Consider the following 20,275-nt stretch of genomic DNA (forward strand, 5'->3'; position numbering starts at 1 on the left):
ACTGACACAAGAATTTGAGAAAATGGGTTCAAATCATCTACAGAAGAGTAGCTGCGATGTCATTAAAAACCTCTGACATAATTAGCTACTAAGGAGTCCTCTGGAAGCTCTTTCCTTGACAGCTAGAACAGGACAGGCAGTAATTTCATCATGAGTCTTCTTACTCACTCTGAACAAGATTATCTCTTGCCATTTAATTAGTGCAAGTCAATGACTGAAACAACAGAATTTCCCTTAGTAAATGAGATAATCTAATTCTCCAACCTTCAAAACTGGATAATCCAAATAACCTCAATATATTGTTGGCTTTAAAATTCAAATCTAATTTGCTGTAAATTCCCAATAGCAACCAATGCAGAGCATCTACTTCTTTCACGAAGAGAATCTCACTGAGATAAATGTATTTCTAGACTCCACTATGATTTAAAATAACACCAATTACTAAGTACTGTTTTCCTAATAAACAACCTGGTATAAAACAATGACGTCACTCTATGGGTTTACCTAGAACACAAAAAATTCACAGTCATCTCTTTGACTGTGACATTATCATTAAGAACCTTTAGCGAAAGCAAAATAGAAATATATGCCAGCCCTACCTCTCCAAAGGCTGCTGGGTTAAATGGAAGGACAGTTGTCCCAGTCATATACTTGGCTGGCGTTTTCATTCGATGGGAAGCCTAATAAAAATAAACCCCAAAAATCAATTACTGGAAAACAAAGCACTTTCTCAACTCAAAAATAACTGTATTTCTAACTACATTATTGTCTGCTACTGTTTTTTTCTAGTCAAAACATTTTTCCATTAATCATGCTTGACTGTGCACGGACCTCAAACCCTAAGTTACAGATGTGTTGCCTTTTGACTGGCTTGTTTAAAAAGAATAAACCTATAAACCAACTATACTTTAAAAAGAAAGGAAAAAAGAAAAAGAAAAAAGCTGCAAAGATGACACAGTAGCAAGTAAAAAATATAAAATAAAATAAAAAGAATAAACCCACTCCAGGCATCTACTGACAGTCACCCCAGGGTGCTGCATGCCAGTTATTTTCATTAATAATAGAGGTCGAAGGAAAATATTAGCACAAAAGCATCTTCTGCCCACAAATATGACAGTGTTATGGAGAAGACAATCATGGCTGCTACATACTGACCTCCAGCACCCTTAAGATGTCTCTCTAAGCAAAAAGCTAAGACCACCAGTAGAGGTGAAAGACAGTAAGGTATCCCCCCAGCACACTAAGAGAAACATCAATGTAAAAAGTAGGATAGGGTCAGGGTGGGGGGTCATGACTGTCAATACTCTGATCTACCAGCAAAAACAGGAGACTTGCAAAAGCAGACGCAATGCTCTCTTACGATCATGGTGGAAAAAGTCTGAACTGCTCCTTGAAGCATTCTTAAACTTATGCTGCCCTAAATAATGCCCTTAAAAATAGAAAAGATATATTTCAAGCATGTCATGCCAAGGGTAAAAATGTTAAACACAGCCAATAAAAATAATGGTACAGGGCTTTCCTGGTGGCGCAGTGGCTGAGAATCTGCCTGCCAATGCAGGGGACACGGGTTCAAGCCCTGGTCTGGGAAGATCCCACATGCTGCGGAGCAACTGGGCCCGTGAGCCACAATTACTGAGCCTGCGCGTCTGAAGCCTGTGCGCCGCAACAAGAGAGGCCGCGATAGTGAGAGGCCCGCGCACTGCGATGAAGAGTGGCCCCTGCTTGCCGCAACTAGAAAAAGCCCTCGCACAGAAACGAAGACCCAACACAGCCAAAAATATAAATAAATAAATAAATTTTAAAAAAATAAAATAAAATAAAAAATAACGGTACAAATGAACTTATTTACAAAACAGAAATAGAGTCAAATTTGTAAAAAACAAACTTACAGTTACCAGGAGGGAAAAGGGGGGGAAGGGATAAACTGGGAGATTGGGATTGACATATACACACTACTATATAAAATATAGATAAATAATAAGGACCTACTGTATAGCACAGGGAACATTACTCAATACTCTGTAATGACCTATATGGGAAAAGAACCTAAAAAAGAGTGGATGTATGTTTATGTATAACTGATTCACTCTGCTGTACAGCAGAAACTAACACAACAGTGTAAATCAACTATACTCCAATAAAAATTTTAAAAATAATAATAATAATAATAATAATAAAATAAACACAGCCAAAATGTTGAATAACATAAAAGGAATTGTAAGTAATTTAGATTTGGGCAAAACAGATTAATTACATCTGAGATTTATATTTTTCTCCTCACTTCGTACCTTCCTCTTATTGTATTAACATTGTTAGAAACTTTACTAACTATTCAACATTTAGTGATTAGCATTTTAAAATGTGTCACCTAAAAAAATGTAAGTTTATTTTCATCATTCATTATATGACTTAAACTATTATCTGAAGTTAAATATCATACCTTTTCCTGGATATAATATACCATTTCTGGGAAAGATGGCATCTGCTTAGAAGCACTTTCTTTTCTATTTCTACCAGGAAGACACCTTAAAACTCGTTGTGCCTCTCCATGAACTTCCTCCCGTCTTTCAGAAAGATAAATAAGAAACATAAATAAATTTCACCAACTGGAGAATGATCATATGAAGACTAAGAACAGCAATTTTATTTGTCATCTGTCTTAAATATATTTTTCGCTATCTATGCAAAGAGGCATAAAATACATGATAAGCAATTGCTTCTTTTTGGAAATTTCATTAGATGTGGAGAGTCATATGGCTTTCATCTTTGAATTTTACCCACAGGAAAAAACAAGACAGGGTATGACTACAGGTCTATATATTGTATCAAGGGAGCCATACTTTTAACCCTAATAAATTGCTCCTAAATTCCACAGATGAACACTGCAAACAACATAAATTTTATTCAATTTTCAACTAAATTTTAAATGAACCCAAATTCAAATTAACACCTTTGAAACTTACGGATCTCCTGCAGCTAATAAGAGCAAATATCTGGACGGTATATGATCTGAGGGAAACACCGTGCTGGCAAATTTCACAGCCACTTGTCGAACTTGAACTTCAGGCTATTTGACACATAAATGCAAGAACACAACACACACACACACACACACACACACACACACACACACAGATTAAAAAAAAAAAAAGAATTCAATTACCAACAACTCATTCCAGTCGAGTCATCTTAATTGTAAACAATCAAAATTTAAGTTGATATTTCAATAAATATATCTAAATAAATAAAACATCATTTAGTCCAGATCTTTAATCATGTTGTTTAAAAGTCTTTGGACAATGACACTATTTAAAGAATACTATTATGATCTAAGAGGACGCTCCAAGTAGAGCAGGAAACCCCACCAAGACCATAACCAGAGAATCTCTCTGCAGATGCACATCCTCAGGCCCAACCATCAGACCAAGGTCACTCTGGCAGTTTCTAGCCACCACCTCTGCTTCTCCAACTCTTAAACTCTCAGTCACATGAGTGAAATTCAGATATTTTGCAGGGAACACAAACAGAGCTTACTTGGAATCCCTACAAATTTAAAGCAAAATACCGCCAACGCTTTCAGATTAGCTCTTAAATTAAAACTGACTCCAAAGCAAAGCTTCAACTACATAAATATATCCAATTAACTTAAATAGATTAAGATTGTAATCTATGAATACGAAGTTCAGCCAGAAAAGCAGTTGTAGAGTCTACTGATGCTTAAGCTTTATTCTCGTGTATCTTCCCCCTGGGTCATTCCTCCAGTCACAACATAAGTGAGATGAGAGATGCTTAGAAACGTGTACTACCTCATTTACTCAGGTGTTCTTGCTCTTTAGCATTTTTGGAGCTACTGTAAAGGGCAATGATATTACGGACCAGCCTATATCATTTAGCCCAGGGTCTGGTTGCCTTACATGTAGTCTGAGAAAAGAAAATAAATTACCTTGGCTTGGTAATACTGTTACATGATTTGATCTGCATAAGTATAACCAGCACCCATGTGCATTATACAAGCATTCCATTTCCTTGTAAGGCTACCTACAAAAAGTTTTAAGTATTTGACTCTAATGAGCTTCCAAATAAGCCTATACTTCTTTGTCCATGTTATATGATCATGAACCAGGTACACTGGACACCAAGAGCATTTGACAATGGGACGCTATATATAATAAGCCTTCTGAGTGTACATAATTATCCTGTCATATTTCAACAGAAACCAGATACCTTTCTGAACCTTTAATAATTCCTCAATATAAATGTGTTAATAAACGTGGTAGCCAAATTTCAGTTAAGATGCAATTCATATTAATCTCACCAATATTTGACATCATTCCCTCTTTAATCTCCCTCTCTACTCCTAGAAATGGAGGACAAAGAACTGACTAAAGCAAATACATAATGTATTATTTTATATTGCATATTATATATCATGTATACATATGTGTAAATAACCACAGATACTAAAAATTCTCCTGCAAACTCCCATGGCAGGCAAATGAAGAGGACTAGAAGGAAGAAGAGTATGGATGATGGTACTGGCTTACTTCCTACAGACTCATTTTGATCCATAAATCGTGCCTTTCTTTCCTTCTGCTTTTCTCACCCAGTGTTACCTACAGAACTCCACCTCAGTGGACTGTAGTGCTCAGCTACCAGTTAAAACAAAACACTTGCAACTGGGAGAGCATGATATTAAGAACAGTTTTCCAACAAGGAAGGCTTTAAACATAAGGCCTCTGTGAATATGACTACTCCTTCTTCCCTAAGATCAGATTCCAATAACGAGGAATCTAAAACAGATCATAAATCACAGTCCAAGTGAAAGCAAATATTCCTCTTCATTATAGAGAGTTAAGACAAAAAGCAATTCAAATTTTGATCTTAAAAATGTAGGGCTTCCCTGGTGGCACAGTGGTTAAGAATCCACCTGCCAATGCAGGTGACACGGGTTCGAGCCCTGGTCGGGGAAGATCCCACATGCCACGGAGCAACTAAGCCCGTGTGCCACAACTACTGAGCCTGCGCTCTAGAGCCCGTGAGCCACAACTACTGAGCCCATGAGCCACAACAACTGAAGCCCATGCGCCTAGAGCCTGTGCTCCACAACAAGAGAAGTCACCGCAATGAGAAGCCCGCACACCACAATGAAGAGTAGCCCCCGCTCGCCATAACTAGAGAAAGCTCGCGCGCAGCAACGAAGACCCAATGCAGCCATAAATAAATAAATTTTTTTAAAAAACTGAGAGCTTAAAAAATGTTTAAAAAAAAATGTAAAATTCATATACTACCCGCCATTGTAGTTCACATAGTTGGACCTACCTTTATTAAGTACGAAGCCACAAGTGCCTCCATGAGAGTCCGCTGTGCTCCTTCCAAAGTACTATAAGCTCCAACCATCATGGATAGTGCTTCTTGAATAGCGAGTCGCGTCTCGGGCTCTTCCTATGAAGATGATAAAAACAGTGTTTCCCTCCCTGTTGGGTTTCCAAGTGAGCATCCAAACAGAAAGCATACACTTGCCAGGTGTTTCCCTACCTTACATAGGGCTTCAAAAAGCTGCTGCACAAGAGCTATATCCTTAGTGAATAAATGGGGCATTCGACTGTAAGAGAATATGAGATCATCATTACTATCAAAAATTTCCATAAGATGGAAAAAAAAAAAGAAACTAAACACAAACTTGCCTAAACTTGCACTTTCACTTCTGAACCATGTGAACATCACTGGATTACTTCCCCCAAAGAATCAAACACTTTTTAAAGTAAATATTTAATTCTTCAACTGCCTAATAAAATAACTCTAGATTAATATACCTATTATCCAGATATTCTCACTAGAATATTCCATGCATTCAGTTAACATTTCTGATTTTAAAATAAAGAAAATAGATGAGACTAAATGTTATTTAAACTAATGACTCTGGTGACAAGGACTTTTGTCACTTCATGCCAACACACAAGGGACAAGGTTTGTTGACAACCCTATGCTGTATCAGCTGATCTGAAGTGGCGGTCTTCTGAGCCCCCAGACTCCTTCCCTACACAGTGCAGAAGAGCAAGACCTAGTCTACACAGGCGAACACAGAACCTGTGCCAGGGTGTAAGCAGCACCTGGTACCACTGAGGATGCTGCTCCTCTATCCCCCTGCTCTGAAATACAGTGAAGGAAGAGGAAACCAGGAGGAACTGGGTGCAGGAAACCATACTAAGCAGAAGAAAAAAAATCCAACTTTGGAAACAGGGCCGCTCAGAATCATAATATAATGCTATCAGAAAAGAGAATCACTAGAAAAATTCTCGATTATCGAGATTATAAACGCTGGTAGTAAGTAGCAACAAGAACACTTAAGGTCAATCAAATGTCTCTAGGGTACAAGAAAACTGTAACACATTATGACACAATCCAGTTCAAAATCTCATTTCAAGACTGCCATTTAATATGGTAACACATCTTCAGATGTAAGTTAAAATGTCTCACATTCATTATCCTTCTACAAGGAAGACATTTCTAAACAACCTATGACCCTTTCAGAATCATAACAAATTTATTCTCCATCCATTATTAAATGCCACAATTTTTCTTAGTTTACCAACAGGATATCTCTCACTGAAAAAGAGTTTACTCACCTGGAGAGTTTTCCAACAGCTGAATATGCCATTGACAGTAGCTTAGGGTCCTTGAAATTAAGGGAAAAAAAAAAAAAGAAAAGAAAAGAACAAAAAGCAGACAGAACAAAAAACACAGTAAACAGCAAAACCCTTTTGCTGCAATTAAATGCATTATTTTACTCCTTGTTAAACCTAGGTCTCACCCTGCCTAACTATATGATATCAGCATCTGAACAAAACAAATAAAAATGTCCAAACCCAGAATGAATCACAGTAGTAAAAGGAAAAACAAAACAAAACTTTATATCCCCAACTTACTCCAAAAGGAAAATGCAGTGGTCATATATGAAAAGGTTCTCTTAGCTGGTGCTAAGTTCAGGATAGTTTCAATACTATATAACCTGCAAATACCAAAATTCACCACCAACGTACTGGGAAAAAAGCTTAACTTATTAGAAAATTCACCTGCCCAACAGGCTAGGATCCACTCTCTCTCACCCAAAATTGTAGTACGCTGGGGAGCAACTGTCTAAAAATCTGCACCATAGGAAACAGCTTCTTCTCATACCTTCCACCATAAAAAATTAAAGGGATCATAGTATTCGGGTGAGTTAGTGAGGTTCCCACTCAAGATACAGATAGAATTTTACGTGGTTTTAGGAAAACCAATAGTCTGACATTACTTAGAACATAGTAACACTTCTGTGAGCTGAAGTTTATACATTTAACATAGGATTCACACACCTACATGGCCACTCTTACAGACTCATCTGTTGGGAAGACATGCAGTGTCATCTGGAGGTAAAAGGATTACAGCCCTGTAGTTTATCTGGCCTCTCTAACCTATCTTCAAATATACAGTTCCTCCCCTAAAAGCCCCAAAGCATTTTTATTCCTACCAACCATCCAAAGAATCTGACTATGCCATAAAAATAATCTGAAAGTTTCCCAAGGCCTTAAGAACCATGCAAGCTCTATTCAATCAACAGAAGAAGACAGGAGAGTCAGGCCTAACACTGCCCCAAAGCACAGCTGCACAACAAATGAATAGCTTTTCATTAATAATATCTACTAATATGCCTTTACTGTGCTGAATAATTTACATGAATTATCTCATTTAATCTTCACAATAATCCAGTGAAGTGATACTATTATCCTCATTTTTCTGATAAAGAACAGAGGTCCAAAGAATTTAAGTAACTCACCAAGGAACAAAACTAGAATTCAAACTCAATTCTAAATCCAAATGGCAAAATACTGGTCACTATACTACTGCAAACATGCATTCATGTTTAGCTAAGACTTAGGAAGAAATACTAACTAGAGTTCTTGAAACCTTACCTTTTTTAGCAAATTCCCCTGAAATACTAGAAATGGTAGGAGTGATACAGCAAGGAAAAACAGGATTTGAAAATCTACAATCCAAGGAATCCTCATTCCACTTAGCTTAAGGAATCAAAAATTTACTGAATGCATGTTCTGACAGTTTGTTTGTTTGTTTTATCATCTTTATTGGAGTATAATTGCTTTACAATGGTGTGTTAGTTTCTACTGTATAATATAAGTGAATCAGCTATACATCTACATATATCCCCATATCTCCTCCCTCTTGCGTCTCCCTCCCACCCTCCATTTCCCACCCCTCTAGGGGATAAAAAGCACCGAGCTGATCTCCTTGTGCTATGTGGGTGCTTCCCACTAGCTATCTATTTTACATTTGGTAGTGTATTTGGTAGTCTGACAGAGTTTTGAATCAATAAAATCTCAGTCCCTAAGAATTAACACCGTTTCTCAAAACAAGCAAATCCAAATAGACCTATATGGAAATAAATAATAAACTAAAATTTAATTCTTTTCATTCCATTTTTGCACAGTGCCTAAAAGTAAAATAAAATGTACTAGCTTTTTAAAATGTTATTTAAAGAAATGATAAGACCACCTCAAGATCCGTATCAGTTTTTAATACTTATTTCAAAAAAAAAAGGGCAGAAGATGGTGGTAATTTCTGAAATTTGCACCACTTCAATTAAAAATGTTAAGAAATGATGGAACAACAGCAAACTTTAACTATATCAACATACAGACCAGCAAAGTTTATAACAGAAAATACTTTAAAATATAAAATGTTAACAAAAATTTAAAAAAACAAGTCACTTACTTCTTTATATTCATTGATTAGCTTGGTGAGGCCATTCAAAAGCATTGGACCTAATGGCTTAATCTTGATTTCTGGACAGCTTTTTAAAAAAATAACACATACAAAGCAAGATATAAGAATCTCATAATTACATATCTTTTCAGATTATTACTTAGAGACATAACTGAAGTAAATTTAAATAATCTATTAAAGTATGAAATACTTTAAGATAAGCAAACACGATTTGTTTCTAGGTAAGATATACTTGCATCACTTCATCACTCCAACAGCTTGAAAACTTTACAAATAGTTCAAAAAACTTACGTTACACAAATGTGATGCACAAATTGCAGGGATAATGTTCTTAATTTTGAATTTGTATTTGTACCAAAGAGTCCATCATATACCACCTATGAAAAAGGAACAACATCAAGAATACCGATTAACAATAGCAATTTACTATCTTCAAATACTATTAAGGATTCAACAGTAGGTCTTTTGCACTACACCTTGTTCTTCAAAATTAATGCAGTTCTCTTTCATACAAATATTTTAGCTGACGGCCTTAGGAAGCCAATCAGTAGCTTCAATCAACAGTCTGTGGAGTAACAACAAACACAATGGTAGATGTTACAAGTCTGCAAAATTTGTGGGGCTACCACTAGGAAGCAACACAGAGTTCACGCTGCAGTGGGCTGCCACTCTCACGCAAGGGACATGAGCAGAGAAGATTATTTTGGGGGTATTACGTTTCTTAATTACATGTGGACTCATTTTGAAAACATAAATAACTACAAATAAAGGGTACACCTACAGGATGTCTATGAATATTCTGCCACAAACTTCTAGCTGCTTATTATATAATGTAGTGTTACTACAACCAAATTTTCTGAACCAAAATTATCAAAACACTGTCAGGGAAACAGTGCCTGGAAAGTGAAATGGAAGAAGTTCTGTGATTATTTTATGTTTACGGAAACACAGAACAGAGTACTTGAAATCAGTCAAATATTAGAGAGCCAGATACTGGGAATAAAAGTTGTATCACCTAAAAGGAGGAAGCAGCCACTTAAACAAATAAGCCTTAAGAGGCAGAGATGCGAAGGCAGAAGCCAATGTCCACCACACACGTACAGTGAGCAAGAGGACAGTGTTCTTACTTAGGGACTGAAAGAGATGAGAGGCAGGAAACGGGGACATTTCAGATAGGAAGGGGCACACCGGAGCAAATCCTGAAACTGGAGTAGACGTTTACCAGGCTACAGGGGGGAGGGCCACCATGCCAGGAGTGGAGACACAGAGCCATGAAAACAGCATACTTAAACAGCAACAGTCTCTGCTGGAGCATAAGGTACAGGGCAAGGGTATGGTGAGATACGAGACCAGAAGGGAAGTAACTGCTGCCTTTCCACCATTTACTGAGAACTTGCTAACTGAATGAGTACTAGCCACCCTGCTCTAAAGCTTCTACCTGCTAACCCACTCAGTCTTTACAACATTGCTATGAGGTAGCTGCTATCATTACATCCATTTTACAGATTTTTTTTTATGTTTAAAGAAAAACAGGAAAAACCCTGAGGCTTATTTAAGATCAAAAGTAAGTAACTAATGACAAAATTATGCTCAAATGAGTCTGTCTCCAGAGCTGAGCTGGTCATTACTTGGACCAAAAGGCAAGAGCTTTTCCGGAGGGGCTCATATCCCACACCAACAGAGTATAAGGATTTCCAACTGCAAAAATAACTCTGGTGGCAACACAGAAAACAGACTGGCAGTGGGCAAGACTAGAGGCAGGGCAACAAGGAAGACGACTGCGGCAAGCAGAACAAGAAGTGACGATCTCCATTAACATGAGCATTCGGCAGACGGGGGTGAAGACACTGAGGCAGCAGCATCCAGAGGCTGTGGCCACTGCCTTCACGAGGGACTCCAGTCAAGGATGACTCATTTTCCCACCTAAATGACCAAGTGTCTAGTGCTACCATTTTTGGAAAAAAGCCACTCAGAAAAGCACTAGTTTGAAAGGAATTATCACCATACATTTAGGGTGAATGGTAACCATATACAGCATATATTCGATAATAAAAATGTATAATATATATTATACATAATATATATTTATATATAATATTAATATATTAATAAAATATATTTTTAATTATAGCTATAATTAAAAAGTATTTTCTGCAGCTAAACTTGAGAGAGAAAAAAGAATCTCATTAATCTTGTTATACATATCAACCTACCTCCTGAATATCCATTAATGCAGTTCTTTGTCTAGTTAAACAAACATGAAAGTTGTAAACAGGCCATTTTTCTCTGGAAAGAATGAGTTACCTGAATGTTAGCTGGGAACGTTTCAGCAGCTTGTCTAGAACGAAGGAGGTGGGGGACAATCTTTAACTTGACCCTTGTACTGACTGGGTCCCTTTTCAGCTCTGGCTTCAGAACTGCTCCCTGTTGTAAATATGTGTGATTATAACTCAGCACTTCAAAATTATTGTGAATTGAAAACAGTCATGAGAGATCATCTAAATCAATGGTCTCTCAAACTTTTGTTTCAGGATCCCTTTATACTCTTAAAAATTACTGAAGCTTCCAAAGAGCTCTTGTTTATACTGAATACCTATCAATATTTAATATACTAGAAATTAAAACTGAAAATATTTTAAGTACTTATTCACTTAAAAATAATATTAAACCCATTATATACTTTCATAAATAACATATTTTTAAGAAAAATAAAAAAACTATATTTTCCAAAACAAAAAACTGCACTGAGACAGTGGCGTTGTTTTATATTTTCTGTAAATCTCTTCACTGTCCACCTTAATAAAAGAAAGCTGGATTCTTATATCTGTCAGCATTTAATTTGTTGTAATATGTTGTTTTAAGTATGTTAAAAAAAAACAGCTTCACAGAGATATGTGACTGGAAAAGTGGGGGTGATTTTAGCCTTTTCAGGTAATTACAGATATTTGATGCCACCCCAAAACTTGATATGCAATAGGTTCTTTTTTTTTTTTTTTTTTTTTTTAATTTATTTTTGGCTGTGTTGGGTCTTCGTTTCTGTGCGAGGGCTTTCTCTAGTTGCAGCGAGCGGGGGCCACTCTTCATAGTGGTGCGCGGGCCTCTCACTGTCGCGGCCTCTCTTATTGCGGAGCACAGGCTCCAGACGCGCAGGCTCAGTAGTTGTGGCTCACGTGCCTAGTTGCTCCGTGGCATGTGGCATCTTCCCAGACCAGGGCTCGAACCCGTGTCCCCTGCATTGGCAGGCAGATTCTCAACCACTGCACCACCAGGGAAGCCCCCTGCAATAGGTTCTTAAAGGTTAATTGCCATGTGGATTTGAAACCATATCAATGGAACATCTGCATACTGTTCTACTAAATTCCACCAGTCTATCTGCATACTGAATGGCTCCCTTACCCTGTATGCTTCTGTCACATCACTGGTCATTTGGAAAATACTGGCTCACCGAGTTAAGCAAATATTTCATTATAAAACATCCACGCACACACAAAAAATCACATGTTAATATCATGACCAATCTCATCAGAAAAGTCTGTAAGCACTGACAAGCTGTCAAGCTCATCGTGATGAATACAAATTTCCCAAAATTCTAGCTTTTGCTTAAAACCTCAACTTTCATCTTTGCCTATAAAGCATGTTAACTGTTTTTTTGAAGCCTCATTTTTTCATTTTAAAAGACAAAATACATGCCAAATACCCGTCTCAATAACTAGAGTTTGCCTCTCTACTCTTTTTTTTAAATAAATTTATTTATTTTTATTCATTTATTTTTGGCTATGTTGGGTCTTCGTTGCTGCGCGTGGGCTTTCTCTAGTTGCGGCGAGCGGGGGCTACTCTTCATTGCGGTGCGCGGGCTTCTCATTGTGCTTGCTTCTCTTGTTGCGGATCATGGGCTCTAGGCATGCAGGCTTCAGTAGTTGTGGCTCACGGGCTCTAGAGCACAGGCTCAGTAGTTGTGGCGCACGGGCTTAGTTGCTCCGCGGCATGTGGGATCTTCCTGGGCCAGGGCTCGAACCCGTGTCCCCTGCATTGGTAGGTGGATTCTTAACCACTGCGCCACCAAGGAAGTCCAGTTCTTAGTTTTTTAAGGAACCTCCATATTGTTTTCCATAGTGGCTGTATCAGTTTACATTCCCACCAACAGTGTAGGAGGGGTCCCTTTTCTCCACACCCTCTCCAGCATTTACTGTTTGTAGATTTTTTGATGATGGGCATTCTGACCGGTGTGAGGTGATACCTCATTGTGGTTTTGATGTGCATTTCTCTAATGATTAGCGATGTTGAGCATCCTTTCATGTGTTTGTTGTCATGTCTACTTTGGAGAAATGTCTATTTAGGTCTTCTACCCATTTGTGGATTGGGTTGTTTTTTTTTTGATATTGAGCTGCATGAGCTGCTTGTATATTTTGGAGATGAATCCTTTGTCAGTTGCTTCATTTGTAAATTTTTTCTCTCATTCTGAGGGTTGTCTTTTTGTCTTGTTTATGGTTTCCTTTGCTGTGAAAAAGCTTTTAAGTATAATTAGGTCCCATTTGTTTATTTTTTATTTTATTTCCATTTCTCTAGGAGGTGGGTCAAAAAGGATCTTGCTGTGATTTATGTCATAGAGTGTTCTACCTATGTTTTCCTCTAAGAGTTTTATAGTGTCTGGCCTTACATTTAGGTCTTTGATCCATTTTGAGTTTATTTTTGTGTATGGTGTTAGGAAGTGTTCTAATTTCATTCTTTTACGTGTAGCTGTCCAGTTTTCCCTGGAGCTAATATGATTTTTAAAACAACTATTAATCGTTTAGAAAGCAAAAAAATAATCTTGTATGTCAAGGTTTCAACTTGGAACACTTTTAAACACAGTTAACTAAACAGAACTTATGTTATTAAGCAAACATCTTATTTCCAGAATTCAGAAGAACCCACCTATTGTTCTAGGTTCTAGACCACGGGTCAACAAACTACAGCCCATGGGCCAAATCTGGCCTACCATCTATCTTAGTAAGGTCTGTGAGTTAAGAGTAGTTTTTACATTTTCAAATGATTTTTTAAAAATCAAAATAAGGGCTTCCCTGGTGGCGCAGTGGTTGGGAGTCTGCCTGCTAATGCAGGGGACACGAGTTCAGGCCCTGGTCTGGGAGGATCCCGCGTGCCGCGGAGCGACTGGGCCCGTGAGCCACAACTACTGAGCCTGCGCGTCTGGAGCCTGTGCTCCGCAGCAGGAGAGGCCACGATAGTTAGAGTCCCGCGCACCGCGATGAAGAGTGGCCCCCGCTTGCCGCAACTGGGGAAAGCCCTCGCACAGAAACGAAGACCCAACACAGCCAAAAATAAATAAATTAATTAATTAATTAATGAGTTTGTTAAAAATAAAAAAATAAAAAAAAAAATCAAAATAATATTTTGTAAAAGTATATTTCATGAAAATAATATGAAATTCAAATTTCAGTAACGATAAAGCCTTACTGGCACACGGCCATGCTCATTCAGTTCTGTTCTGCCTATGGCTGCTTTCATGCTACAGCAGAGTTGAGCAGCTGCAGCCTTAGAACGATATATCCAATAAAGCCTAAAATATTTACAGAAAAAGTTCATTGAAGCATAATCTGGACAATCATTATTTAAGCACCTGAATTGAAAACACCAGATCAGGTAAACAAAGTTACCGTATGGCTTAAAACTAGTATCAGTATTTCCCACAGCATAGATTCAGCTTAAATCAAAATAACCTGGAGAAAATGTTCAAATACATAGAGCTATGTCAATAAAATGCTTTTTATGATGATGTGAGAGTAAACAAAAAAAAACCTACCTCTTTTGTCTTCAGTGGTATATCTCCAAGGTATACCTTGTACATCTTATTAATGATGGCAGGATTATTCCAGTCAATCAAGCTACAGAAGGTTTCAACAAAGCTTGTTAAAATTATTATTTTTTTCTCCCACTCCAATAATTTCAAAAAATCATAGCCTCAATATGTGTTACCAAAGAAAAATATTATAAATACACAAATGAAATGGGTAATTGACATTGCAGAAGAGAAGGAAAGGGATTAACTTCTATCAAAGTTAGTTTTCAAACAGAAAAAAAAAGTCACTTATCCCACCATGATTCAACGTAAGATAGATCAGTGTATCCAGTGGCCCAATTTGGTACTACTCAAGAAATCTGGACTGTCCTCCACTCTCAGGGCCAATGCCACGGAGCAGTTCCAACACAGCAGAGCCATACTACACTTGTTCAAAGAGCCCTGAGGCATGATTCTTCTGTTCAGCCACTTGGAAATTCAAAAGTGATACAGAAAGTGACAAAAAACATTTTACCCATTAAAGCCACACCCTAGGAAGCTTGCAGCCCATGGCATTTCTCAAATACCGTGTCACTGTGATCCCCAGTATCCCCCTCTTATCTCCCAGCACCCACTTGCAATTTTAGCACCTAATTCTACAGAGCAGTCCTGCTGCCGTTAGTCACTAAGACTTATTCCTAGTTGAGGATCACAATAAGGTGACTTACTATTGATGGGCACCCACCCCCTGCAGCAGCCCCTGCCGTCATTTTATAAACCTAGCAATAACGCAATCCTGCATTTCACTTGATTAGTGAGATTTAACCATACTCTCTTCTCTCCTTTGACATTGATTCTGCTTTCAAACTATGTTGTATTTGTGCAAACATAATTTATCATGCTGCTTTGACTGTTTTTCTAATCCATCTCTTCTTTCATAGCTTATCAATCCACCTCTTGTTTGGATATCCACAATTCCACCAGCCTCAAAGACATTCTATAATTCTACTTATTATTTACCTATATCTTTCCTCAGCTGATTGCTACTAACTAATCCTCAAGCTCCATCTTTGTTTCCTTCCTATAAATACTTCAGGTTTAGCGATTTGTGACAAAACACACACACACTTTAGTAAAACAAACTAAAAACTTAATAGTGATTAACTAATAAGGATAATTTTCACTGTTTCTTCTACTTTTCCTCTTGCCACCTTTCTAGTTTTAGTTTTCTGATTACATGCTTGTGAAAATTCAGAAATGAATAACACAGAAAATAAAATTCCTTATAATCTGCACCATAACCCTCTCTATTCCTTTTCAGTAACCACTAACTTTTGTCTATCTTTTTCTAGACTTCTTTCCTATGCACGTAAAATAGTTGGATGGGCATGGCAGGTAGATAAAGAAACAGACGTATCATTTGAAGAGATACTTTTATTTAACAAAATGGGATATCTACATATTGTTCTCAACTCACTTTTTACCTCTTAACAATGTTATGCTATTTTTTGGAAAATACAATTATTTTAATAGACAAAACCAAAACTAATTAGAATAACTGAGCACCACATTTATAGTTCCAACAATCCAATCTACTGTATGGTGTAAAGAATGGAGTCAGTTCAAACACAATGAGAAGTTTTAAAGGAAGATTTTTTGGAAAACAGAATGGAGGTTCCTCAAAAAACTAAAAAGAGAGTTGCCAGTGAGATCCAGCAATCTCACTGCTGGGCATATATCCCAACAAAACAATAATACAAAAAGATATATGCACCCCAACGTGCACAGCAGCACTATTCACAACAGCCAAGATATGGAAACAACCTAAATGTCCATCAACAGATGAATGGATAAAGAAGATGTGGTACATATATACAATGGAATATTACTCAGCCATAAAAAAGAATGAAATAATGCCATTTGCAACAACGTGGATGGACCTAGAGATATCCCATTTTGTTAACTACATTGAGCATTAAAATAAATTCAAAAAAGAACTATTCCATAATTTGATTTTTTTAACGAAGTATCTTCAATTTTTCATGTATTCTCCAGTCTTTGCACATGTCATTTATTAAAATCAGTACATATATCATTTTGTACTATGCTTTATTCATTTGCCATTACTTGGAGGCAATTTACATGTTGCTTTATTATTTTTATAATCATTTGGGCAGATATATAATATTCCAAATAGGTCACATTATTTATTTAACTATTTACCTATTGTGGAAATCTGAATTTGTTTCCTTTTTTTTGAACAACTACAGGAAATGGTATAATGAATGAATCTGTAACATTTTTCTAAATATAATATTTTTCTTCTTTTGAATGATTCTCTTAGGATAAATTCCCAAAAGATTCAGATAAAAGATTGTAAATATTTTTATGATTCATTACCTACTACAAACTGCTTTCCAAAAATTATTTCAACTTACAGTGTCAATCAACAGGGCATAAGAATAGCAGTTTCAACAGAAACTTAAATGGAGTAATCAACTGTTGCACAATTTTATTTACCAATGGGTACAAATTGGCATACCACTGTTTTATTGTGTATGATTTGATTTCTTAAACACAATATTTTCTATGAGCCTATTTACTATATGTATTTCCTCCTGTATAAATTAAGATCTATTCAACACCTCTTTTCAGGGGACCTGATTTTCATATTAACCATAATACCTACATATCCTTTATTAAAAGCCATCTCAAATAATTTGAGATAGAGGAAAAATCAAAAATGAATAACTTCCGGGTTTTGACATTTTTCTTAACATCAGTTCTTTAAGTTCACTTACCTAGACAAAGGTTTCAATTCTTACAGTTATAATCCTAACCCATTCCAATTTTAAACTACTTCTCCAAGCAGCTTTTCTTCTTTGTCTTATACAGAATTCTGCTCTTTAGCAAACTGTCTTTCATACAAATTAGGTATATTTCACAATCTCATAAACTGAATGTCTCACTACACAAAACCTGAAAAGAACAAATATGTGCTGAGCAAGCTTTTAGAAATCTAGCCTCTTTTTAATTTCGAAAGTTTAAAAGGGAAGCAGTTTACCTTTGCTTGCTTTTCAACTCCAGGTCCGCTGCTGTGGCTACACTGTGGCGTGTGTCACTAGAAGCAATCACCAGGTGGAGAACAGCTTCGAGCTCAGGCACCTGCTCAGCTTCTATGAATTTCACTATACCCAATTTGCACTGTAGATAAATGAAGGGAAGGAAAACCACTGATCAGAGAAACCAAGACCACCAACCTAAAACATCTGTTTCACATATCAGTACGCTCATAAACCAAAGATTAATAGAACAACAGTAGCCATTCCTATTTAGGCTTACAATGTGCCTGGGACTATACTAAACCATATATATTCGTGATTTCATTTAACCCTCACAATCTGTGAGATGAGTATAATTATACCTATGTTTCTGATAAGGAAACTGAGGCAAGGCTGAAGAGATTAAGACACAGTTAGTAAATGATGAAGGCACAATCCAAACCCAAGTCTCGGACTCCAAGGCCATTATGATACGAAGCCTTCCTACTTAGGTTAACAGCCTCTCTAAAATGATGAAGCCTTGAACTGAAGTCCAAATCTGGAGCCTCCAGGTAGAAGTGGGGTACATCAGAAGTAAAGTACTCCATGGATTGTTTTGACAGTTCAAAAAGAACTAAACTCACAGTCCATGAAGTTCTAATCTATTGTTAACATACTAACTCTGTCCTCAGTATTCTTACATACTGAAAAAAACATGATTTCAAACATATGCAAGAACTGCAAATGCAAGTGAAATTCTAATCAAACAGTATTCAGTCTAACTGGCTAAAATGAAACACAGACTGAAGAGAGATTCTGCTTAGAACTTCATGCAATGTGAAGGAGCTATGAATTTCAATACAAATAACTCTATTTAGGATAAATATACCTGAAAAATGAAACTTTACCTTTAAGAATCAGTTACGTGATAGTTCTCATGTATATGAATTAGGACTGATAAAGTTTACAATAACTAAATGACAAAGGATGCAATTAAAAAGGATCATAAAAATGCCTGCCTTCCCTCCCCATGTTCAACACAACTGACCTGCAACAAGAGCTACAACAGAGAAGATGCAAGCATTTACCGCACCCACAGTTACGGGAGTCAACTACATAAAGATATACACAAAAAAGTGTGCAAAGGAAACTGAGAACAATACTCATGTCCAGCAATAGGAGACTAGTTTAAAACATATTATGTGGTTTACACATAATTACATTTAATACAGACATTAAAAAGGACATTATTTAAAAACCTGATATACTATTAAATGAAAAAAATGAAGTTCAAATAGTGTGTTATGTGATACGTAAAAATGTATTGTGTAAAATTACATTTGTGTACACACACATGTACACAGAGCAGGCTGTAGGTGAATGACAAACTAGGGTGGCAGGATTCCAGGTAATTTTAAATTTCTCGTTATAATGTTCTGTATTACTTGAACATTTACATTATCACTAACTTTATCATTTGAAAAAAATAAAAGCTGTCTTATCTGAAAGAAAAAAATGTAAAAAAAGAGATATTTAAAAATTAGAGGAAAACAGCTTTCATCCTTGAAACTAAACTGTTCAACACTAGATCATGAAATTGACAAAAGGCATACAGAAGCCCTTAGAAATCAGCAAATAATGACTAATGTTAAGATTACAATTTATAATGTTAACAATGATTCTCCAGCACTTATAGCTTTAGCCCTCAGACAGACCTAGATTCAAAGCCTAATACTAGGAGTGAGACTGTGGTGAATCTCAAAACCTCAATTCCTTTTACAAAATGGAACTAACAATTTCTATACCTTGTCAGGTTGCTGTGAGGATTAAATGAGATAATGTATTCAAAGTACTCAGCATAGTGCCTGTCACATAGATCACACTCAATAAAGAGTAGCTTCTGTTACTATTTACCCTTCTTTCTTACTTACATCATGGTTTAAGAAGAAAAAAGATCTATAAAACACGAAGATGTTAATCTAATCAAATAGAGCCCTTGCTGAACAAATCATTCTATAAATTTGTTGAGTGGCAAGAATGCCCACTTGCCTTTTTCCCTTTCCTGGGAACACTGTTTTGATCAGTGATCGCTTACACTGCCAAAAAGAAAAGGATCAAATCATTTAGACTGCCATGGAGAGATAAAGGAAGGATTGGAAGACTAACCCATGTTGCTTGAATTCCAAAATAATTACATACTGATCTCATCTGTTCTTCCCTGAGGTGCCTGATGACACAGACACAGTGAGGCACCTTCTCTGTAGAGCACCAGTCTTTTTTAAAAGCTGCTCAGAGAACATCTGTGTCCTGTTTAAATCCAGAATAAAATTCTTAATGCCAATTTTTCAATTCCCAGGAAGAAATATAAAAGGGCATCATGCTTTTCCCCCATATGGTCACTTGTTCCTCACTTTACACAAAATGTACAGCCCTAAAAAGCTAAATAATGTAAGATAAATTGTATTTCAACTGCACCAAAGCAGCTCGATAATTATTAAACCTGTAATTAAAAACTAAAATGAAAGAAGTTACTTAATTTATAAATGAGCTATATTTTATACTTGAAATATGTAAGCAGTATTAGAAAAACTAAAGAGCATTTCCCACTCCTCCCTTTCCCTGGGGCTTTAACCAATAAATGACATGATGACGAGAACACATTACATCAATCGTATTTCAT

General features: G+C 36.6%; 1 protein-coding gene across 8 annotated transcripts in view; it reads right to left on the minus strand.

Annotated features, from left to right (window-relative positions):
• ECPAS (Ecm29 proteasome adaptor and scaffold) overlaps positions 1 to 20,275 on the minus strand; it is a 101,544-nt gene that overhangs the window by 39,938 nt on the left and 41,331 nt on the right. For 7 of the 8 annotated variants that reach the window (XR_009503744.1, XM_059925290.1, XM_059925288.1 and 4 more), the window contains 11 exons: positions 17,619 to 17,758; positions 14,579 to 14,660; positions 11,083 to 11,202; positions 9,070 to 9,155; positions 8,767 to 8,845; positions 6,627 to 6,676; positions 5,536 to 5,602; positions 5,320 to 5,442; positions 2,964 to 3,067; positions 2,441 to 2,564; positions 600 to 680 (listed from right to left, as the gene is read on the minus strand). Coding sequence is in view for 7 of the 8 variants with exons in the window: in XM_059925290.1 (XP_059781273.1) it covers positions 600 to 680; positions 2,441 to 2,564; positions 2,964 to 3,067; positions 5,320 to 5,442; positions 5,536 to 5,602; positions 6,627 to 6,676; positions 8,767 to 8,845; positions 9,070 to 9,155; positions 11,083 to 11,202; positions 14,579 to 14,660; positions 17,619 to 17,758 (1,056 nt within the window). In the remaining variant the exon portion in view is untranslated. The remainder of the gene's footprint in view (positions 1 to 599; positions 681 to 2,440; positions 2,565 to 2,963; positions 3,068 to 5,319; positions 5,443 to 5,535; positions 5,603 to 6,626; positions 6,677 to 8,766; positions 8,846 to 9,069; positions 9,156 to 11,082; positions 11,203 to 14,578; positions 14,661 to 17,618; positions 17,759 to 20,275) is intronic. The other variant, XM_059925291.1, reaches the window with a different exon arrangement.

The sequence above is a fragment of the Balaenoptera ricei genome, chromosome 6 (assembly GCF_028023285.1).
Source record: "Balaenoptera ricei isolate mBalRic1 chromosome 6, mBalRic1.hap2, whole genome shotgun sequence".
NCBI lineage: Eukaryota > Metazoa > Chordata > Mammalia > Artiodactyla > Balaenopteridae > Balaenoptera > Balaenoptera ricei.